The sequence below is a fragment of the Borostomias antarcticus genome (genome assembly GCF_949987555.1).
Source record: "Borostomias antarcticus genome assembly, chromosome: 9".
NCBI lineage: Eukaryota > Metazoa > Chordata > Actinopteri > Stomiiformes > Stomiidae > Borostomias > Borostomias antarcticus.
The window spans coordinates 12,743,178-12,767,104 of record NC_140242.1 but is presented as its reverse complement, the minus strand read 5'-3'; the positions used below and the strand labels follow the sequence as shown (position 1 = coordinate 12,767,104).

The window sequence follows — 23,927 nt, the reverse complement described above, 5'->3', positions numbered from 1 at the left end:
TGCATTAACAAAATCCCTCAAAAACACCATAAATTCTCGTGTTCAAAGACAGGAAACTCACCGAGTGGTCACTGGTGTCCTTTGATGTTCTGGAGAAAAAAAAAGTATGCTTCCGATCGGGTTTTTTGTATCATTTAGCATAGAACTATTCTCACTCGCAGTACATACAGCTGTATCTCGACAGTGCACCGTTTGACAAAACTTTGATGTCGGCCGTCGTATATGATCGTAAATAACCTCATAACATGGCTTATAATGCTACATTTCAAACCTGTCCTTCAAGCAGTGCTCGTGACCGTGGAGACGGGGGGGACTGACCTATGCACACATTCTCATCGTCCAGCCCGGCCGAGGCGTTCCGGTAGAAGCCCGGCTTGCACACCTCGCAGTGCTGCCCCCTAGTGTTGTGCTTACAGCTCACGCAAATGACGGTGTTTAACGAGTCGATGTAGCTGCAGCGGTTGGCGTGGCCGAAGCATTCGCAGTCTTGCAAAGAAAGGGGGAGAGAGACAGACCAAGGCGGCCAACGTTGAGGTGAGGGCGGGGGGGGGGCTGCGTTGTTGCGTGCGGTCTACGGCGGCAGAGTAAGCGGAGGTAGAGCGAGGCACCATCGACCGCATGCGAGGTTAGGACAGACAGATGGGGTCATGAGTGATCTGGATGGAGGAGATGAGGAGGAGGAGGAGGAGGCGAGACACGTAGACGCCTCAGGAGGGTCAAGAGGAAGCAGGTGGTCAGAGGGGGGAAACCACCCATTCAAGCACAGCGAGATGGAGGACGAGGAAGATTCCAGGATGGCACACACAAAGACGGCATCACACGAAGAACGCACAACACAAGACAGGTACACCGATGGACTGGATGTCATGTTCACGCTGTGGACCAACCGCTGTCTTTTTTTTTTGTAGCCCTCCTGTAATCCACAGCACTCTTGTTCGACATACACATGGACAATAATCCTAAATTATCGTAGAAATGCTATTCGAAACTAATCAGATATATGTGTAAGACCTTCCTATGGAGGGCCAGGTAAGTTAATTCTAATAATTAATCATTCTAATAATTCTAATAATTTTAATAATTAAACTTCAAATACTCCCACTTGTCTATGTAAGTGTTTATGTCTTATGTTTTGTGGATACCCAGGAAGAGTAGCTGATGTTTCATGTCAGCTAACAGGGATCCTAACAAAATCCTAAATCCTAAACCTCCCCTTAGGGATGTACGGTACTTGTGCCTCACGAAATACATCCAGTTCGCATGGGACGATGCAGGCAGAAGCATGGCGAGAGAGCGTGTGATGGTGGTGTGCTCCTGTTGTGGCAAATTAGATCCCAGGATGGGCAGCAGGAGGGGGGGGGGGGGGGCAATGTCACTTAGCGATGGTCCCGGGGGGCCAAACAGAGAGTTTTTTTTCTGTGTGACAACTGGCCGGGCCCAGCTCCGGGGCCCCCGGAGAGAGAGATCAGCCTGTCTTGCCTGCATGTCACAGCAGGGGGGAGGGAGGGGGGGTCCAGATGCGGCCCTTCTAAGCCTCGTGTGGTGCGGGCAGTTGGACGGACAGCCCAACGCTCTGAGCCCAAGGAACTTTAGGGAAGGGATTGTCATAATTGAGGTCTGGACTGAGGTCAGGTCTCACCGCCGGTCAGCGACACCAGACAGGCCGTCGTCTGGAGCAGACCACTGGGCTCAAACCTCACGTTTTCAAGAGGGACAGTTCATTGTTGTTTCAAAGAGAGTTAAAAAAATATATTTACCTACAAACCCTAGTGTTGGAAGATAAACAATCTTCTATTTTCAAAAATAGGTTAAAGCAATGAATCAAGCATGGAGGGAATAAAGGTCTACAGTCGAGTATGGAATGTAAATCATCCCTATTGTCTATGTATTTTCAGGTCTTCCTCTCGAGTGTGTCTGACCGTAATGCTGTTTAGAATCCCTTACATTAAATATACATGTATACTATCATGTATGCTATCCAAATACTGTGGATGTACTATCCACACAGTCAAGGTCAAAACGAGCACGGTTAATATGATAATACACTGTAAAATAGGTACAGAGAGAACACTGGTCATATCTGTGTGTGTGTGTGTGCGGGGGGGGGGTGTTAGTGCTTCTATAGGGGGAGGGGGTTGGGCCCGGGGTAGCACAGACACGGCTCGTTCTAGATTCATACAGTGCATGGGGGAGGGGGGGGGGGGCTGTATGAATCCCGGAGCTCCTACCTCGCTTGCTGTTGGACACAGCTTGGACAGAGGGGACAGTGGACATAGCAACTTGAGGAGCTACTGGTAAAAGAAAAGAAAAGAACAAAGAAATAAAAACATGATAGTTTGTTTAAACATAAAATAATGCAATGTTCTGAGCGGCAAAGACCTATAAGCATTTTAGATCATCATCATTTCTCATTAAAAGAAGTGGAAATAAATGCTCAATAAGGATGAGAGATGGATTCCTAAACAAGGGATGATGATGATGATGATGATGATGATGATGGTAAGAGAAGTCAAGCTGTAGGTATTTCTAATTAATATGCCGTGTCATTTTCACGGGTACCACTATCAGGGTGACTAATGCTCACAAAATAATCTAAACCGTGTTAGTAAATCACACATCTTCCTCTGTCTGGCCTTCATTCCTAACCGTACCCCGTGGTGCTCCTAAAAGCTGATGCTACATCTGGCTATCCTAATTGGACCACTCACAGTCCTGTATTGGCTGAGGTTACATTTCCCCCAGTACTACACCGTACCAATCCCCCACAGTGAGATCCCTGTGGAATTATCCCCCATATGCCAGCGCGCGAAGGCTCACAGTTTCAGGCTCACTGGCACAAGCAAACAACAATCCCACGACCAGCTTCTTCTGCAAGTCTGACAACAAACTCTGGGAAAGATAGTGGTCATCCATCTCTCTCTGGCATACACTCGCCCATATCTCCAGCTACTGTGGGGAAATTTAGAAGCCCCGTTGGGTTTGCGAGATGAGGGCTGCAAAGCACATCTCCACACCGGATTAAATTTGAGATTTGCCTGAAGTGAATCTACATTAAAACCCGCGGTGAAAATCTCCCGCTCTTATGTCCTGCTGTGCTGAGGTGGGATTGAGAATCTCTGTGAGCGTCGAGCCTGATCAGAGGGAAGAGGGATAATCAAAAGGACATGGAAACGGGGACGGACGTGTGTGTGTGTGTGTGTGTGTGTGTGTGTGTGCGTGTGCGAGAGCCAGCCAGTCTATACCGGCAAGCCAGCTTTCGCTGAGGGATTCCACATCTGGAGGACTTGTGTGTGTGTGTATGTGTGTGTGTGTGTGTGTGTGTGTGTGTGTGTGTGTGTGTGTGTGTATGCACAGTATGTGAAATGCGTCCCAGCATGTTGCTCCTCATAAATGGTTGGCGAGTGCAGCCTACTCTGGCTATTCACATTCTCATTTGAAGATGCCAAAGCCCTGCTTCCAACCAGAGAGAGAGAGAGAGAGAGAGAGAGAGAGAGAGAGAGAGAGAGAGAGAAAGAGAGAGATTTTTGTCTATCTAAAAAAAACATTAAAAATATCATGTAGAGGACTTCATTTAGAACACAGATACACTGGATGTGGTAGAACATCTCAGAATTGGTTTTATGGCTATAAACTACACACATAGTATGAGGTAGAGCTGCAAAAATATATGGTTGATATTCTGAGAGGGAAGCATAGCCTACCTTGATTTCGGTTAGCAACACCTAGGGACGAGACATTCGGCCGAACTGCATGCAATCGAGAAAAACCAGGAGTTATTAAGGTGCACTGACTTGTGGACATAAGATGCACTAACAAAGGTTGGACAGGGGATCGACTAGTGGAGACACAGATAACTTGACACACACGTCTGTCAAGGCTTTACTCAGACCTCATAACAACATTATGACCGTCAAGCCTGACGCGGACGAACAAACGATGCTTCCCAAGGCCCGTGGAAGACAAGGCTTCCAACGTTGTATGTAATTGTGCGGTTCCATGGCTCACTGTGTGTGTGTGTGTGTGTGTGTGTGTGTGTGTGTGTGTGTGTGTGTGTGTGTGTATGTATATCAATGGTGATGATGGAATAAACACAAAGCAAACCAAAAAAACAACAAAAAAACACCATCTTATTTAAGATTGTCTCTAATACATAAGCAGGCTCATAACTTATGCAAGCATGTTTTAACAATGTATAGGGAACTAAATCGTGGGAATATATTCCGTTTAATTCATCAAATTCAATCAATATCTAATTACAGTGTATTTCGGGGTGGAGGAATAACAATGAATAAGTAATGGAGAGTGTCAGTAGTTGAATGACTTATCGTTGTGGGTAGAGTATCCTCATAATTACATACACATCAGTATTTCCATGTTGGGGGAAATACTGGTGGTGTTCTGTGACTAAAGATGGAGCAGACTGGATGTCAAGCAGAGTGACAACAGGACAGACAGGGTCTCCACCCATCAAGCACACAGGTCAGGTGCCACTAAAGGTGTTTTGTTGGCTTCAGTGTGGTTCTGTGAATATTGGTACAGTTGTTAGTGTCCAGCAGCAAGCAACTGAACCACTTGCATCACTGGATGGTGAACGGTATCATGTTTAATTGGACCGTTATCATGTTATTCAGAGCTAGATACTGTAGAGTGTGTTCAGTTAGTTGGGCTTAGAATGTTAATTGGTCTTTATTCCTTTATTCCATTCCTTTTTAAATCATTACAATGTTATTGACAGCTCCAGAAATTAACATATTTATTTTAATATATTAATATATATATATATATATATATATATATTAATATGTTAATATCAATATGTTAATTTCTGGAGCTGTATATATATATACAACATATTTAGAGCTTTTGGATGAAATGTTTTTTCCCTTGACATGGTACAAAAAAAGTGATTCTCAATACAAGTCAAACCATAATGAGTGAATAAATGAGTGAATAAAGAATGGAAGTATAACGAGAGAGATTAAATAACATTCTATGGAATGTTTGTTTGACTGGCAGCTTAGTGACTTCTCTTTTAAACTCTTTAAAACAAATATAGAAAGGACACAATCACATGACATGCTCCTGACAGAAACATTTTAAACTGGTACAAAGGGGGATCTGATTAAAATATATTTAGCATTATTAATAATTCTTGATTAGTGATTGATTTGCCCGAGACATCTGTGTTCTATTAATTATTCTGTGGTGGGAAATTCAGGTGAGCTGAGCTGAATAAGAGACGACAGATTTTAATCAATGCCATTCCCATAATGAAACGCAATCTAGCAGAGCCAGAATCGTTTTTTTAAATATTAATTATAATTTAATGGCTGCATTATATAATTCTGTCCAGCTTAATAAACCTGAAATAGAATTGAGAAAAGTCAATAAAGAATTCAATTACCTTCAAACAAACAATGCATACTGCTGCGTTTTCTCTTTTTTCTCTCTCTCTCTGGCTATTCTGTTCTGAGTTTTCTGTCCTCAAGGACATTTTGTTGTTCTCTGATTGGTTTTGTTGTATTGTAGAGGACATGTTGTTGTTTTCTGATTGGTTTTGTTCTGTTGTAAAGGACATTTTGCTGTTCTCTGACTGGTTTTGTTGTTTTAGAGGACATTTTGCTGTTCTCTGAGTGGTTTTGTTGTTTTAGAGGACATTTTGCCATTCTTTGACTGGTTTTGTCGTATTTTAGAGGACATTTTGCTGTTCTCTGATTAGTTTTGTTGTGTTTTAGAGGACATTTTGCTGTTCTCTGATTGGTTTTGTTGTGTTTTAGAGGACGTTTTGCTGTTCTCTGATAGTTTTTGCCGTGTTGTAGAGGCTGTTTTGCTGTTCTCTGATTGGTTTTGCCGTGTTGTAGAGGGCGCTTTGCTGTTCTCTGATTGGTTTTGACGTGTTGTAAAGGGCGTTTTGCTGTTCTCTGATTGGTTCTGCCGCGTTGTAGAGGGCGTTTTGCTGTTCTCTGATTGGTTTTGCTGTGTTGTAGAGGCTGTTTTGCTGTTCTCTGATTGGTTTTGCCGTGTTGTAGAGGACATGCACATCGCTTCTGCTGCAACCGTTTCTGCTGTCCTCTCTGCTGTCCCCCCCCACCCCCCCAAACACACACACACACTGGGACACAGACACTCCCCATGATGAGTCTGAGAGCAGCCAACGGACATGGTCTGGTTGGGAGTTGGGGCGGAGGGGGTATACATGTATGTGTGAGTGGTGTACGTACATGTATGTATGAACACGCATGCAGCACACATACAGAGCATAGGTCATGCAGGGGACACACCACTGAGACACGCGGCCGGCTCTGTAAGGGTAGGAGGAGGAGGTGACGAGGTCCAGGGGGTTGAGTCCACTTGGCTTCCATGCTTATTTCCGACAGCAAATACTGTACAGCCGTGCAATTCAGAAGTTCACCGTTGGAAGTTTGCGAAACCCACACTAACAAACAATTCCCTCCTGGAAATGACTAACAAACAATTCCCTCCTGGAAATGCCAACGCTATTTTAATACTGATGAGAGGGGTTTGTACCAACAATCCTAAACCGCTCCCTGACCTCCTCTCCTCATTCGAGCGAGGAGACCAGACTCTGGACCCGACCACTGATATGCGGATTGGTCCGAAAGGCAGGTTTTTAGACTTCCTGGGACACCCACGTGCCCAGCTTCCTCCGTCAGAGGGGGGCCTGCGCTGGGTTTCCATGAGCGGGTAGCGGTTCGGACTAGGCCGATGTGGATTCGGCCGGGGTGGCGAACGCTCTTTTGACACGTTCGATACCGAGGTGGCTCCTCCCCTCTCCTCCGGCTGGACGGGAGCCGCGGCAACCATAGACACGACCGGCGGTGGCGGCAGATAACACCCGGGCCGGGTGGCCGATATTAAAATGACCTCGGTGACATTAGTCCGCACAGAGAGGTCCTGAGACTTTAATAAAGTCTCAATGGCATTTATTTATAATGCATAGGGGGAGAACAACACTGGTGTTTTGTATGTATATATCTACCCACTGTTATCCAGTCTAGTCTCGCAAAAGTGAGTTAATACAAACGTGTCAACAAGATATTTCAAAAGGAAAGAGAAGAAACGATAAGAGGGTGTTGGAAATTAAACTTAACCGTGGCGTGATGAACAATTCTCAGCCAATTAAAACGGAAAGCTCACTTAATGAATTATGGAGAGTATTAATCAGAAATGAGCATCTCACACCAAGTGGACTTTGGGGGGACATGGTGATAAGCAAAGCCATGCATCAAGCATTATTCTGTTGTTGTTTTTCTGCTGTGTTGAATTCATTTACTTACTAACTGGACCAATGTTATTGGGGATACCTAGAGGAGAGAGAGAAAGAGAGAAAGAGAGAGAGAGAGAGAGAGAGAGAGAGAGAGAGAATCACACATCAGCAAGACAGCAAGTTATAAACATACACATATGCTCAATGCACAAGGAATGTACAGTATGTATGTACGCACGCACGCACGTGCGCACACACACACACACACACACACTGTGGCATCCTCACTCGGGCCGTGCGGCGTGAGGCTGCCACAAAGACGCATTCCGCAATGCGTACACCTCAATTTCAGCACCACGGACAGCGCGTTGCGTGGGAGACGGGCAGAGCCGCAACGACCAGGCAGACCAGGCCCCGTCAGCACCATGGACAGCGAGGACAGGTAATCGACGGATCTACCAGCCGTTCCTCGTTGCCCGAGCAACCATACTCCCCAGCTGCGCCAAATCTGCTAATCAAGCCCGGGCGGCGGGAGGGCTGGCTGTAGCCAAACCGCTAATGAGCCACCATGCCCCAAAAGGCCCAGCTGGGGAAATTTTCAGTAGTCTATGGACTCAGTGACTAATTCTACTGGGAGTGTGCTGCTTGACCAAACGCTTTGAGATTGCTTAAGTGCTTTTCCTTTCCGCCTTCAGGAGCCGAAGCCTCTCCACTGATCTTGCCCTGCGCTGTCTGGACACGGGAGACCAGGAGCCAGACTCACCCAAAGATTATTTTTTGGTTTACTTGGATTTTGTGTTCAGTTTTCCAATAAATGCGCCAAGGCGCGTAAGAGCTATAAGTGTGGACTGTTTTGCTGTGCTCCAACCAAACGTCCCTACCTGGGGTTTTACAACACACACACACATGCACACACACACAAACGCACACTGACACAGGCACAGACACAGCCTTCCTCCTCTCTGTCTCACATTTGATACCAAACTTTACTTCCAGTCACCAGATGGGTATTTGAGCGTAGACATGTCTTATCCTGAGCCCAGCGCGGCTGTACATCCTTCCGCCAATCAGATGTGCCAGACAGGCACTGAGCAGATAATACACTCAGACACATCCCCATGGCAACCAGATCTTTCACACAACAGGACATTGGCTGTCCATGGATCTTTGGAGCTTCAGATCCTGTCACCGACCAAACGGTTCTCCAGACATTCTATAATCACACCAACCTTGACAGAAGATTGAGTGCCAAATCTATTTGCCGTGAAAAAAAAGTACTCTACTGTAATGTTATTCAGTTTGTTTCACTGTAAATGAAGGAGAAGTGATCAATCAGCCTCGTATATGTAAGAGTCCATGTTCCTGGGAGGAGCTGACATTGTCAGACACGGGGGGCTGTTTGTCAAAACGTCACGGGCCGTTGACGTGTGTATTTGTCAGTTTGAACTGTACTTCTCCACGCGCCTCTTCTAACGAAGGCGTCTGTCAACAAGCTTCTGTGCCGTGACAACAGGAAGAGGAGGCATGCTAGGTACTACAGTACAAATAGAGGAAATAAACAAACAAACAAATAAATAAATACATAAATGAATGAATAAATAAATAAATAAATACACAAAGTGTCGCTGATTTCTCTCTTCCTGTCTCACTTATCTCCCCCCGAACGCAGAGGAGATCCGGCGACATCTGTGCAGTGTTTTTTTTCTCTCTCTTTCTGTTCATCTCATCAAATGCAACCTCTCAGTCGCTCGGCCGCGGGAGCGCAGGGATCCCGGGGGATTTCCTCATTTGCTGTGTGTGTGTGTGTGTCTGTGTATGCGTGTGTTCTGTGTGTGTGTGTGTGTGTGGTTGTGTGTGCGCGTGTGTGTGCATGCTGTTTGTGCGTGCCTGTGTGTGTGTGTGTTTGTGCAATCGAACGCCCCTGCCGCATGCCATCGATCCACCTCACATCATCTAATCTCTCTTTCTCTGATCCCAGCTTGACAGGCGTAGCTAGGAGCCAAATTTATGACCTACCGGGGAGGTGTGTGGGGAGGCTGACAAATGAAGGCCGCAGCGGGCGATTGGACCACTGGGGGCGCTACCTGATAGAGAGAGGGGTCACTAGAGCAGGAACAACACAGCAAAGGCAAACCCATAACGAACACACACACACACACACACACACACAGCAACAACATGCCTAGAGGCACATACTTTAATAAAAACAATAATATTGCGCACACATTCTACTTTGCATACACAGACACACACACACAGACACACACCACTGACAATTCACAATCCTGTTCAGAGCAGCTCAAATTAAAGGACTGTGAGCAGCCAACATCTGAAGGAGACGCCCTTCATAGAGAATGAAGTGGTGCAGTTCCAAAGCGCGGCGGTTTACCTGTTAACTCCGCTACCTCTTACCTCCGGCCTGAGGAGGACTCCGTGTGCGGAAATGATAGGACATACTCTAGCATTTTCAAGTGTATTTTTTGTTCGAGCCATTCATATACACGTTTTGTACATCAACACTTCAAAATAAACTCCCACACAGAACGTCTATTCTGCAAATATAAGAGTGACCATATTACCCAGTCTGCAGCTGACAGTGCAGTAATGCATACCGGTTATCTACAGCTACATGTTAAAGAGCCTTCGTAATGGAGCTCAACTTAGAAGAGCGAGAGAAACATGTCACGCTTCACTGGACTGCTGAACAAACAGCCTGACTGCTTCTCTCCTGAGGGGATCATGGGACGCGTAGTTCAGAGAGTAAAAACCGCTCTGACGGTATGTAGTTGTAGGGTGACGTATGTGTGCAATTTTGTCCGGGTTGGAGATGCTTCATTTCTCAGTCTGCTGTATTAGTTTCAAGAAGAACGATCATAAATCCACAAATGCAGGATAATATTAAATTCCTTACTAAGTGCATTCATTCACAATGGGTTTTCAGGACACTTATGAAGCAGTCCTCGCTTCTCCGGGCTTCTGACTAAAAATAAAAATATCCATCTGATGAATTAGAGCTTGTCCGAGCCGCGTGCACGATACGTTTCTCACTGCATTTCTCTTCCTGGCTTGCGATCGGAGTGGCCTACAGTAGCGGCCCCGTCAATGCAATTATTTTCTTTATGATCAACCTGCAGGGCCGGGCAGATGTTTGAAGATCGTATGTCGCTGCCATTAGATTAATTTTCAATCACCATCATTTACACCCCCCTTCACCTGCCCGGCTCCCCCATTACAGAGCAGGGAGCAAATCTAATTGTGTCGTATCACACAGGAAGAGCATTAGGGTGCTTATGTTTACGGTGAGCTCCATTGATTTTGATGAGCTCCGCTTCGCCGGCAGTCTCTCACGAAGGTCACTGGTCATTTTGATGGTGAACATGATCTCTAAGGGGTGTGTTGTTGTTGTTGTGTGTGTGCGCGTGTGTGTGTGTGTAGGCGTACACACAAACCAACACATAAAGGCCAACAAGCTGGGTACACATATTTATGAACACACAAGCATACGCACACACTCAAATGAATGCACACAAACAAATATACAGAGACTCTCTCTCTCTCTCTCACATATACACACTCTCTCTCTCTCACTCTCTCTCACACACACACACACACACTCTCTCTCTCTCTCTCTCTCTCTCTCTCTCTCTCACACACACACAAACCAATAAATACTGACATTTGCAAGATCACAAACTCGTTTCTTTACCATCATTTCCTGTTTCCTTTGATTTGACACAATCATAAGCTCCGATAATAGCTTATAAATAAATAAGATAAATAAATCCAACCAGCCAGTGCTAAACACATGTTGCGCTGACAGTCAATTTCTCTTCTGTCCTCCCAGCAGTAGATTGGACATCATTAACCCCACCTGGGCAAGATGGCGGATCTGTGCCTGCCCTGTATAACACCCAGCTAGTAGCTCTCGTCCCACACCCTGGGGAGTAGGTATGATTGGTCAGCTTGAAATCCTTACAGTCCTCCCCCCATTGGAGGAGCCGCTTGCCAATTAGCCACCCACTGTGTGTGTGTATGTGTGTGTGTGCGTGTGCTTGCGTGTGCCTGCGTGCGTGTGTGTGTGCACGAGAGAGAGTACAGGCATGTGTTTGTGTGTGGACGACTGTAAGACTGTAATTGTACATTTTCACAGGAGTGAGTGAGTGTGTGTGAGTGAGTGTGTGTGTTTGTGAGTGTGTGTGTGTGTGTGTGCGTGTGTGTGTGTGTGTGTGAGTGTGTGTGTGTGTGTGTGTTTGTGAGTGAGTGAGTGTGTGTGTGAGAGAGAGAGAGAGAGAGAGAGAGAGACACACACACACACACACACACAGTGTCATTGCGGCAATAGCAGCCAAATGCCCACCAGCGTCATTACATTGTTTCCAAGCGGATCTCATTGTGACCTTCAGCACGTTTCCCCGTGTGCCTGGACTCCACCTGGACCGGCCAGGAAAAGCTTATCTGCTAAATTTCCACCGCAGGCAAAGTTGGTAATTACTTTCCCCGTGCGACGTCATTTTACAGCAATCCATCATTGTCCGGTTCCTGGTGTAGCCGGCCCGCGACGGCGACAAGCAAAACCAGTAGCCGGTGATGGAGCGGGGTTTGCCCGTCCGTGCTCCCGAGGAAGCTACCACACGCAATCAGATTGAATTCCTTCAGGAGCACCAAAAAAATGACAGCTCGTCTGCACTAGCTGGAGCGTCCACGGGCTTTATATAAACGTCGCTTGGGGAAGGCAGGGGTGGCGAGGGAGGGGGGCGGGGGGGGAGATTTGTATTGAAGATGGCAAGTGTTAAAGCTTGTGTGCCGAGTTGGGAGCCGGGGTCTAAGATTGGGGCGGAACGGAGAGAGATCTTCAGACAGAAGAAACAAATATTTGAGAGGAAGATTAGGGGTGACAGCTGCAGCCTCACACAGAGGTGGAACACGCCAAATCAACACACTGGGGGGGGGGGGCTAACCCTGATGGATAGAGGACAACAAAGAGAGGGAGGGAGACGGGGGGGGGGGGGGGGTGCGGGTAGGGGTAGAGAGAGAGATGAGAAGGAGGGGGAAAGATAATAAAAACATAAGATAATGGGCACAGTTGCAACAGCAGTAGGAAGGGATGCAAATAGTGGCGGATATGGAAACATAAACATTACAGAGAAAACACACAAAAGATAAAAAAAATGGCTGTGTGTGTGTGTGTGTGTGTCACACGTACATCTGGCTGTACCGAAATGGAGGAGGTACACATGGAGAGTTCTCTACCTTCTCAGTGGCAGAGAAGATGGCCATCTTTAAGATATCACTAATGGTGAAATCCACAGAGCACCCAGGAGAGGCTCGCTGCCTTCATCACGCCCCATCTTCACAACAGTGTGTTTGAACAGGGTCACTTGACACTAGCTTTTGTCCTTTAGAGTTTACTCCTCAGGAAATACCGGCCAGCGTGTTGAAAGTGCACCGTGTAGTTTGTCTACCATTTGGGTGATTTTGTGAATGTTCTAAAGTCAATTTAAAGGTGCCTTATTTTGCTGAAGGAGACAGAAGACAATATACATGTAAAACACAAACATGGGACAAAGATAGAGAGACAATGGAAGGAAGAGAATAATCTATCTCCTGTCTCCAGCCTGTTTCGCTTGACTTGATTTGGCAGACTACTGGATAAATATACCGTGACAGGTGGAATGAAAAAGATGTGCCACTTTTTTGTGTGTGTGTGCGTGTGTGTGTGTGTGTGTGGGGGGCGGGGGGGTTCAGTGCGTACGTGTGTGCCCGTGTGTCTTATTTTTATCGTCAGGAATCACAACATTGGATTCGAGGGTGAGTAAGCGTGTGTAGACATCTGGTTGTTATGGTGGTAATGTACAATAATTAGGAGAAAATGCAATTTGTGAGTCTGGGAATGTTTGTGCTCATATAATGATGTGTTTTCTTATAGCGACTGTCACCTCCAGATGCGCATGTATTTCCGGAGCGGCTTCGCTGGGCTGCGGTTTACAGCCCATTGTTCTGAATGGTTTCTCTCTCTTTAAGCTGCGTATTAGTTGCAAGCATCATCATCCTTCCTCGACGGACCCTCTCACGCCCTCTGCCCCGAACCCCGGCTTCACCGGAATCTTCTGTAGATCCGGTTCTACTTCTACGGAGGGGAATTAAAGACCACCGCGACGGAGGAGAATTACACGTACAAAATCGCTAAGTCACGTAGAGGCCGACTTCGTGTTGGGCCTCTCACCCCTGGAGTGGGGGAGGGGGGGTGCTACAGGAGAGAGGAGGAGGGGTTACAATCCCCAATGAATCCACCCTGGGACACGCGCATCCCTCCTCGCTTTGATCTGACAGACTTCACACGCTCCGGAGAGAGAGAGAGAGAGAGAGGGAGAGAGAGAGGGATAGAGAGGGAGAGACAGAGAGAGATAGAGAGGGAGGGAGAGAGAAGGAGAGGGAGAGAGATGGAGAGATGGAGAGAGAGGGAGGGATAGAGAGAGAGAGAGAGAGAGAGAGGGAGGGAGAGAGAGAAGGAGAGGGAGAGAGAGATGGAGAGAGAGAGGGAGGGATAGAGAGAGAGAGAGAGAGAGAGAGAGAGAGAGAGAGAGAGAGAGAGAGAGAGAGAGAGAAGGAGGGAGGGTGTTTGGTAGTTTTACACGTTGCTTCTAATCCTGCTTGGACAGGGGGGATTATAGAACAGGGGTGCGTTTGATACTCGGTGTATCTCTGACCACGAGACCGTCCCACACAGATATGGGCCGTGACGTGCCATGACTCAGGAGCCTCGGAGACCTGGCTTGACTTTGATCTCGCAAAGTAGCATGGTAAACAGACACACACACACACACACACACACACACACACACACACAAAGACATAACAAATACACGAGTGATGCGCACTCAAGTGGCAGTCCCTTTCAGTCATCTGTTCACTTACTGTAGGGGGGGGGCTATCTGGTGTTACCATGACAACGGTATTCACTTCATTCATTGGGCGTGAGCTTGAACACACTCAGGGTTACTCCAACACTCAACACGACAACACTGGCCATTCCCACAGCAAAGACAGACACCCGCGGCCACTCTGACTTTTATTACAGACGGCAAAATACTATATTTACCTTTTATTACAGACGGCAAAATACGACGCGGCCGTTTGGCTTGCCTCAGCACGCACACGCGAGTTCTTAGCCGCTTGAGAAAAGTGTTTGCCATTCACCTTTCCTTTCGTCTAAAGCGTCTAGTTTTCCCCCCTCGGAGGAAAAAAGCTCGTCCCGCGCCGATGCCCTCCATCTTCCTCCCAACCCCTGGTCTAGTGAAATGAACTGCCATGGGAGATTCTCAAACTGATCCCTCTCTCTCTCCGTCACCGCTGACACTCGGACAGAGAGAGAGAGAGAAGAGAGAGAGAAGAGAGAGAGAAGGGAGAGAAGGAGAGGGAGAGAGGAGAAAGAGATAGGGAGAGAGAGGGTGAGACAGAAGAGAGAGAGAAAGAGGGAGAAAAGAGAGAGGGGAAGAGGGAGAGAGACAAGAGAGAGAGAGGGAAGGCAGAGTTCTCCTGGACAGAGAGTGATGACCGCCTCCTCTCCTCCTCCTGTCCTCCCTCCCCCTCCTCCCTTCTGTCTCCCACGTCCCTTCCTTTCTCCATCACTCTCCTCCCTCTCTTCCTCCTCTCCTCCCTCCCCCTCCTCCCTTCCTTTCTCCATCACTCTCCTCCCTCTCTTCCTCCTCTCCGCGGACTCTGAGAAATCTGAGAGCTGACACTCTGTAACGTATAGAGCCACATACCCTGCTCCCTGAGGTGATTAATCACACTCGTTACCAGATCAGAGAACTTGATGGGTGTCGTAAAAAGAAATTAAATCTTAATTAAATTTTCATCTCTGACAAATTTGTCTCTATAGAGCTGCCATATGTTCAGGATATTGAGGGTGAAAACATTGCGAGTGAAAATGACAGAGACCGGTGCTGGAGATCACAGTGACGGGAAACACAGTCAGAATCCTGGATTTCACTCCAGTTTAGTCTTTGAGATCCCATTGATTTTTTCAGAGTGTTATTTATGTTAGTTATGGATTTCACAGACCTATGAACAAGCATGTAAGTGTGTGTGTGTGTGTGTGTGTGTGTGTGTGTGTGTGTGTGTGTGTGTGTGTGTGTGCGTGTGTGTCTACAGTAAGTGGAGTGTGAGTGTATAACCTCTTCAATCATGTGCTACCAGTCTCTCCAGACTAGGACCCGTCTCTCTGCCCCTGGGAGGGACAGTAAGACTAGGACCCGTCTCTCTGCCCCTGGGGGGGAAAGTAAGACTAGGACCCGTCTCTCTGTCCCTGGGAGGGACAGTAAGACTAGGACCCGTCTCTCTGCCCCTGGGGGGGAAAGTAAGACTAGGACCTGTCTCTCTGCCCCTGGGAGACAAAGTAAGACTAGGACCCGTCTCTCTGCCCCTGGGAGACAAAGTAAGACTAGGACCTGTCTCTCTGTCCCTGGGAGGGACAGTAAGACTAGGACCTGTCTCTCTGTCCCTGGGAGGGACAGTAAGACTAGGACCTGTCTCTCTGTCCCTGGGAGGGACAGTAAGACTAGGACCCGTCTCTCTGTCCCTGGGAGGGACAGTAAGACTAGGACCTGTCTCTCTGCCCCTGGGGGGGACAGTAAGACTAGGACCTGTCTCTCTGTCCCTGGGAGGGACAGTAAGACTAGGACCCGTCTCTCTGCCCCTGGGAGGGACAGTAAGACTAGGACCCGTCTCTCTGCCCCTGGGAGACAAAGTAAGACTAGGATCTGTCTCTCTGCCCCTGGGAGGGACAGTAAGACTAGGACCCGTCTCTCTGCCCCTGGGGGGGACAGTAAGACTAGGACCTGTCTCTCTGCCCCTGGGGGGGACAGTAAGACTAGGACCCGTCTCTCTGCCCCTGGGAGGGACAGTAAGACTAGGATCTGTCTCTCTGTCCCTGGGAGGGACAGTAAGACTAGGACCCGTCTCTCTGTCCCTGGGAGGGACAGTAAGACTAGGACCCGTCTCTCTGCCCCTGGGGGGGACAGTAAGACTAGGATCTGTCTCTCTGTCCCTGGGAGGGACAGTAAGACTAGGACCCGTCTCTCTGCCCCTGGGAGACAAAGTAAGACTAGGATCTGTCTCTCTGCCCCTGGGAGGACAGTAAGACTAGGACCTGTCTCTCTGTCCCTGGGAGGGACAGTAAGACTAGGACCTGTCTCTCTGCCCCTGGGAGGGACAGTAAGACTAGGACCCGTCTCTCTGCCCCTGGGGGGGACAGTAAGACTAGGACCTGTCTCTCTGCCCCTGGGGGGGACAGTAAGACTAGGACCCGTCTCTCTGCCCCTGGGGGGGACAGTAAGACTAGGATCTGTCTCTCTGCCCCTGGGAGGGACAGTAAGACTAGGACCCGTCTCTCTGTCCCTGGGAGGACAGTAAGTCATCACATGCTGGTGGACCCCGTCACTGGAGGTGCTAACAGCCCAGCCTGTGCTGAACCCTGGCTCAGAGACGCCAGCACACGACAGGCGTCATCAATACCATCGACAAGAAATTACCGTGTGTCCTTTGTCTCAGTTATTTTCAAGTGCCGTACAATTCATACCCCATATGTGTATTCCATTCTATTGATGGTGAAGACTTAGGAGGATCACCATTTTAAGGATTGTAGTAGCCAATAATGTAGTAGCTACCATTAATGTAATAACTGACAGTAACGTAGGGTAACATCATTTTTCTGTTTTTATTGTAATAGAAGTTGATAATGTATTGTGCCTAATTACATTATTGGCAGGTTATTACATTATTAGCTGGGTTAAAAGAATCATTACAAATGTAATAACTGAGCTGATAATGTAATAATATACTTGTATCACTCTATTTAAGTTTTATTGATTGGCTATAAACTGCCATGATGCTCACCCATACCGTTGCTTCTTTCAAATAGCTGCTCAAAAAACCAGACACGCACACACACACACACACACACACACACACACACACACACACACACACACACACACAGACACACACACACACACACACACACAAACACATAAACAAACACCCCTACTTTCTCTCTCTCTCTCTCTCTCTCTCTCTCTCTCTCTCTCTCTCTCTCTCTCGGAATTAAGACTATTTATTTGTTTGTGGTTCTTGGTGGTTAGATGTATCTCCAGACATCCCTTCTAGTCCTTAGCCATGAGCACCAGAGGAAGAGGGAGCCACATGTCACAAACACACACAGTTACTCTTATGTTGTATAATATGAAATCTAGACCTTTTTGAAGATGCTGTGTCCTCCAATACAAAGACCACCATTTATTTCCATGAAAAATGTAATCTTTAATTAAATGTATTTAAATTCCAGCTAGTTACGTACCCCTCCGCCTCGCTATTTACAGAGACTCATATACTGTAGGTCTGAACAAACAAATGGGTTCAACGATAGTTGGACTTCAAAAATTATGTTACAAAAACTCCTACAAATGACCCCAGACAGATTGTCCTCATATCTGATTTGATTTGGGTGCACTGTGGAGTGTTTAAGTGAGTTTGCTTTGAATGCTTGCCGTTTCTACTTCATAGTGCTACCATTGTAGCAACATTTCACTGTGACCATACATTGCATGTGACAAATAAAAGGAATCTTGAATCTAGTGCTAGCATTAGCATGCCCCTAAAGCCAGAACGACAGACACTAGGTGCAAAAGGTTATTACGTTATTGGTTTAGAAAATGTGTTACATTATTGGCCAGTTATTACATTATTGATGTTGTGGTCCCAGCCCAGGCCCCGCCTCACCCAGGGCCGGGGCGAACGAGCGCTGGGTCACTCCCGGGAACAAGCCCGAGACCGCGGCAGGTGCAGCCTGTTACCAATCAGGCTCACCTGCCGCAATCATCTCGGGCGGCTACAAGAAGCCAGCAGCCCCGCCGCTCAGTGCTTGGTTATACTGAGATCTTGGTAATTCTTTGCTAAGCTCCCAGCTGATTGTACGCCCCTTTGTTGTTTTCCTTGTTCTCGTTAACTCCTCGTGTCCCTCTCTCCGTTTTCCCCTCCAAGACCCCGTCTTCGTCCCGCGCCGCCCTCTCTGACTCGGCTCTCCCGGCTCCACTCCGCGCCTCCCTCCCACTCCGCGATTCGCCCTGCCTACCGCCTCCGCGCCGGCGCCCGCGCCACCAACGCAGCTCCCGGACTTCCCCTCTCCACCGGCTTTTTTTCTCGCTCGCCTCGTGCCCCTCGGACCAGACCTCTCCCCCTGACGCTCCTCCACGGGGATCTCTCCGGCTCGCCAGTCCCCGCGGTAGCCTGACGCACGCACACAGACAACATCCCTCCACATAGCCATTTAACCTCACGCATCCATACACTTAATTTCACATCCCATTCACACGCACACGCACGCACACATACATATCCCCCACCTTAAAGTGGCAGTCCGTCTGTGTTTTTGTGTTTACTTTTTCTCCCGGTGTGGTCACCGCAGTACCTTAGTTATCCCCCTTTTTTGTTCCTTTTGTTTATCATTTATTAAAACCGCCTTCGGGCTATTATAGTTACTCTGGTGTCCGTCTGCTTCTCTGGGTCTGCTGCCCTGGTCCGGTTCTCTGTTCAGGGGTGCCCCCCCCTTCCCGGGGGCATAACAGAATAACCAAGCCATTATGGACCAAAGCAGACCCAGTGGGCAGGCGGATGCAGCTAAGCCCGCAGTATCCCCACCCCCAGGTCCCTCGGTCCTGGAGACCGTAGTCCGTAGCCACACCGTCAGCTTAACAAGCTAACTTCGGAGCTCGACACCGCTTTTGCCCGAGTCACATCGGAGATGGGGGAACTGCGGACGGCCTCCCATGCCACGGCGGGCGTGCTCACCTCCCTGACTCATCAGGTCTCCAACCTGGCGGAGATGGTGGCCAGGCTCACTCATCTGCCACCCCCAGAGCCACGCTCTTCCCGGCCCGGCCTAAACGACCCGGCTCCCCAGAGCTGGTCCCAGCCCCCCGAGCAAACACCCTCTGAGCCCCGGTTTGAGCCCAACCTCCCCTGCCCCAGGCCATTCTCCGGGGAGTTTGATCTGTGTCGAGGCTTCCTGGGGCAGTGCGAACTACTTTTTTGCCACCAGCCCTCAAGATACCGGTCAGACGCCGCCAAGGTGGCGTTAATAATGTCACTGCTCTCGGGGCGGGCCTTAGCTTGGGCCATGGCGATGAGGAACCACAACAACGTGCTCTCTGCTGACTACCAGTGTTTTGTCACTGAATTCAAGCTGGCGTTCGACCACCCCGCAGAGGGGGCAGACGCGGCCGGGCGGCTACACACCATCCAACAGGGGTCGCGGTCAGTGGCGGACTACACACTGGAGGTCCGCATGCTTGCCGCCGACAGCGGGTGGGATGACGTGGCGCTCCGGAGTGCTTACAGGCGGGGCCTCAGCGAGACCATTAAAGACATGATCATCCGAGACCGTCCCGCCACCTTCGCTGAGCTGGCCACCCTTGCCCTTCAGGTAGACGAGAGGCTGCGGGAGCGGCGTCTGGAGCGCGCCAACCGGCTGGGGCCACCCCACATTCCGCTCGCAAACCGGGTGCCCCCCAGGGATCCTGCCCATCCCTTCCGGGAGCCCTCGCCCCCTTCTACGGCCTCTGGGGCCCGCCACCTGTCTCCTCCTGGGGCCGAAGAGGAGGCCATGCAGCTGGGCCGATCACGCCTGTCCCCGGAGGAAAGAGAACAGCGGATGCGTGACCGGCTCTGCCTCTACTGCGGGAAGGCGGGCCACGTCATCCGCGCCTGCCCCTCTCGGCCAAAAGCCCCGGCCCACTAGATGGGGGCATTCTAGTGAGCCTTACCACCCTGCCCCAATCCCGGAGGGAGCCTAACCAACTGTTCCCAGCCACTCTTTCATGGGGAAAAGAGTCGCTCTCTGCAGGGATTCTCCTGGACTCGGGCGCCGACGAGTGCCTAATCGACCGAACCCTGGCCCAGCAGGCAGGCATCCCGCTCGTCCCCCTTGATACCACCCTCTCGGCGCAGGCACTAGATGGTCGCTCTCTGGGTAAGATCACCCATTGCACCGCACCACTCACGTTAACCCTGTCTGGCAATCACGTAGAGACGGCACGGTTTATGGTACTTAACGCACCCACGGCTCCGTTGGTCCTGGGCAGACCTTGGTTAGACAGACACGACCCGCACATTTCATGGTCCTCTGGACGGATTTTGGGCTGGAGCGTGGCCTGTCATGCCAACTGCTTACGCTCCGCCCACTCTCTGTCCAGTGAGATCAAACGCGAACCCTCACCCCCTGACCTCACTGGTGTTCCACCCGCGTACCACGATTTGGCACCCGTTTTCAGTAAGGACAGTGCACTCTCACTCCCTCCTCACCGCCCTTATGATTGCGCCATAGACCTCCTTCCCGGGGCAACCTATCCCGTCGGCCGGTTGTACAACCTCTCCGTCCCGGAGAAGGAGGCTATGCGCAATTATATCACTGAGTCTTTGGCCTCAGGAGTCATAAGGCCGTCGTCCTCCCCGGTTGCCGGGGGCTTCTTTTTCGTCTCGAAGAAGGACGGCAGCCTGAGGCCTTGTATTGATTACCGCCAGCTTAATGACATCACCATAAAAAATAAGTATCCACTGCCACTCCTTAGTTCCATGTTTGAGCCACTCTCCCACGCCACGGTGTTCACCAAACTTGATCTACGCAATGCTTATCACTTGGTGCGTGTCCGTGAGGGGGATGAATGGAAGACTGTATTCAATACCCACCTGGGGCATTTTGAGTACCGGGTGATGCCCTTTGGCTTAACCAATGCCCCAGCTGTCTTCCAGGCTCTGGTAAACGATGTACTCCGGGACATGCTTAACATCATGGTCGTCGTTTATCTGGACGATATCCTGGTCTTCTCCAGGACGGAGCAGGAACACATTCAACACGACCGCCTGGTCCTCAACCGACTACTGGAGAATAGGCTCTTCGTCAAGGCGGAGAAGTGCGTCTTCCACTCCGCCTCCGTGGAGTTCCTGGGCCACATCGTGGAGAGCGGGCCGATCCCAAGAAGGTGAGCGCGGTGGTGGAGTGGGCACGCCCAGTCGACCGGACTCAACTCAGGCGTTTCCTCGGGTTTGCCAACTTCTACCGCAGGTTTATCCGAGGATTCAGCCGAGTTGCTGCGCCCCTCTCCGCGCTCACCTCAACCCTCAGCCCCTTCCTCTGGACCCCGGAGGCGGAGAGGGCATTCTCAGCCCTTAAGGGCCTGTTCGCGACAGCTCCGGTACTCATCCTCCCCGACCCCTCTCGACACTTCATTGTTGAGGTGGACGCCTCGGATTTGGGTATCGGGGCCGTCCTGTCCCAGCGGTCGGAAGAGGACCAGTGTCTCCACCCAGTGGCATTCTTCTCCCGACGCTTTTCGCCTGCGGAAAGGAACTATGACGTGGGGAACAGGGAGCTCCTTGCCGTTCATGCCGCCTTGGAAGCATGGAGGCACTGGCTGGAGGGGGCCAAGCTACCCTTTGTGGTCTGGACCGACCACAAAAACCTCCTGTACATACGAACGGCTAAGAGGCTCAGCCCTAGGCAAGCGCGCTGGGCCCTTTTCTTCAGCCGGTTTGACTTTACCCTCACCTACCGCCCGGGCTCCAAGAACATCAAGGCCGATGCCCTTTCCCGACTCTTCCCCGAGAGTGCCCCCAGCACCACAGAACGCCCTGATGCCATCCTCCCCCCGGCCCGGGTGGTGGGTGTGGTCACTTGGGGAGTCGAATCGGTGGTCCGGGCTGCCCAGCGCGCCCAGCCCGACCCAGGCGGTGGGCCCCGGCATCGCCTCTTCGTCCCGTCCGCCGTCCGGAGCAAGGTCCTGGAGTGGGGCCATGCCAGTCGGTTGGCCTGTCACCCTGGGGCCCATCGGACGGCGGAGTTCATCCGACGGCGGTTCTGGTGGCCCACCTTGGGAGCCGACACCCGGGAATACGTGGCCGCTTGTGACATCTGCTCCCGTAGCAAGGCCTCCCACCGCCCTCCAGCCGGCCTCCTCCGCCCCTTGCCCATCCCCGGTCGACCATGGTCACATATCGCCCTGGACTTTGTGACTGGCCTTCCGACATCCCAAGCCAACAACACCATCCTGACCGTGGTCGACCGGTTCTCCAAGGCGGTCCACTTCATCGCTCTCCCGGGACTCCCGTCCGCGGCTGAAACGGCAGACCTCCTCACCACCCATGTGGTCCGGTTGCATGGCATCCCCCAGGATGTCGTCTCGGACCGGGGACCCCAGTTCACCTCTAAGGTATGGCGGGCTTTCTGTCGGGGAATAGGGGCCACAGTTAGCCTCTCGTCGGGATACCACCCCCAGACCAACGGGCAGGCGGAACGGGCCAACCAGGCCTTGGAAACGACCCTCCGCTGCATAACAACAAGCAACCCCGCCTCCTGGAGTCGTTACCTGCCCTGGGCTGAATATTCCCTCAACGCCATGGTGAGTTCGGCTACTGGTTTGTCCCCGTTTGAGTGTTCCCTGGGCTACCAGCCACCCCTCTTCCCCTCTCAAGAACAGGAAGTTGCGGTGCCGTCCACCAGGGCTCACCTCCATCGGTGCCGGCGTATCTGGAAGAATGCCCGCGCCGCCATGCTGCGAGCCAGAGACCGTGCCCAGCGTAGCGCCAATCGGCGGAGGGTGCAGGCCCCTGCCTACCACCTGGGGCAGAGAGTGTGGTTGCTGGCCAGGAACCTCCCCGTCCCTGGCGTCTCCCGGAAACTGGCTCCTCGGTATGTCGGGCCCTACACTGTGGAGAGGATCATCAACCCCTCGGCTCTCCGGCTGCGTCTCCCAGCCTCCCTCAGGGTCCACCCAGTTTTCCACGTTTCCCAGGTCAAACCAGTAGCTGACTCAGCCCTGTCTCCGCCTGCCCCTGCGCCGCCACCGCCCCGGGTCCTCGAGGGTGGCGACCTGGTCTGGGAGGTCAACCAGATCCTCTCGGTCCGCCGCCGGGGACGGGGGTTCCAGTACCTGGTGGACTGGGTGGGGTATGGGCCGGAGGACCGCAGCTGGGTCCCCCGCTCCTATCTGGCCGACCCTGGCCTGCTGCGGGAGTTCTACCGGGTCCATCCTGACGCCATCGGTCGGTCGCCCGGTGTCTCCCGTAGGGAGGGGGGTCCTGTTGTGGTCCCAGCCCAGGCCCCGCCTCACCCAGGGCCGGGGCGAACGAGCGCTGGGTCACTCCCGGGAACAAGCCCGAGACCGCGGCAGGTGCAGCCTGTTACCAATCAGGCTCACCTGCCGCAATCATCTCGGGCGGCTACAAGAAGCCAGCAGCCCCGCCGCTCAGTGCTTGGTTATACTGAGATCTTGGTAATTCTTTGCTAAGCTCCCAGCTGATTGTACGCCCCTTTGTTGTTTTCCTTGTTCTCGTTAACTCCTCGTGTCCCTCTCTCCGTTTTCCCCTCCAAGACCCCGTCTTCGTCCCGCGCCGCCCTCTCTGACTCGGCTCTCCCGGCTCCACTCCGCGCCTCCCTCCCGCTCCGCGATTCGCCCTGCCTACCGCCTCCGCGCCGGCGCCCGCGCCACCAACGCAGCTCCCGGACTTCCCCTCTCCACCGGCTTTTTTTCTCGCTCGCCTCGTGCCCCTCGGACCAGACCTCTCCCCCTGACGCTCCTCCACGGGGATCTCTCCGGCTCGCCAGTCCCCGCGGTAGCCTGACGCACGCACACAGACAACATCCCTC

The 23,927-nt window shown here is 50.9% G+C and overlaps 1 protein-coding gene across 1 annotated transcript in view; it reads right to left on the bottom strand.

The window, feature by feature from the left end:
* Positions 1-23,927, bottom strand: part of ntng1a (netrin g1a) — a gene marked incomplete at both ends in the record, with an annotated part of 115,607 nt that overhangs the window by 11,306 nt on the left and 80,374 nt on the right. The window contains 4 exons of the mRNA XM_084442846.1: positions 319-486; positions 2,229-2,291; positions 3,702-3,746; positions 7,299-7,325. Of these exons, the coding sequence (XP_084298972.1) occupies positions 319-486; positions 2,229-2,291; positions 3,702-3,746; positions 7,299-7,325 (303 nt within the window). The remainder of the gene's footprint in view (positions 1-318; positions 487-2,228; positions 2,292-3,701; positions 3,747-7,298; positions 7,326-23,927) is intronic.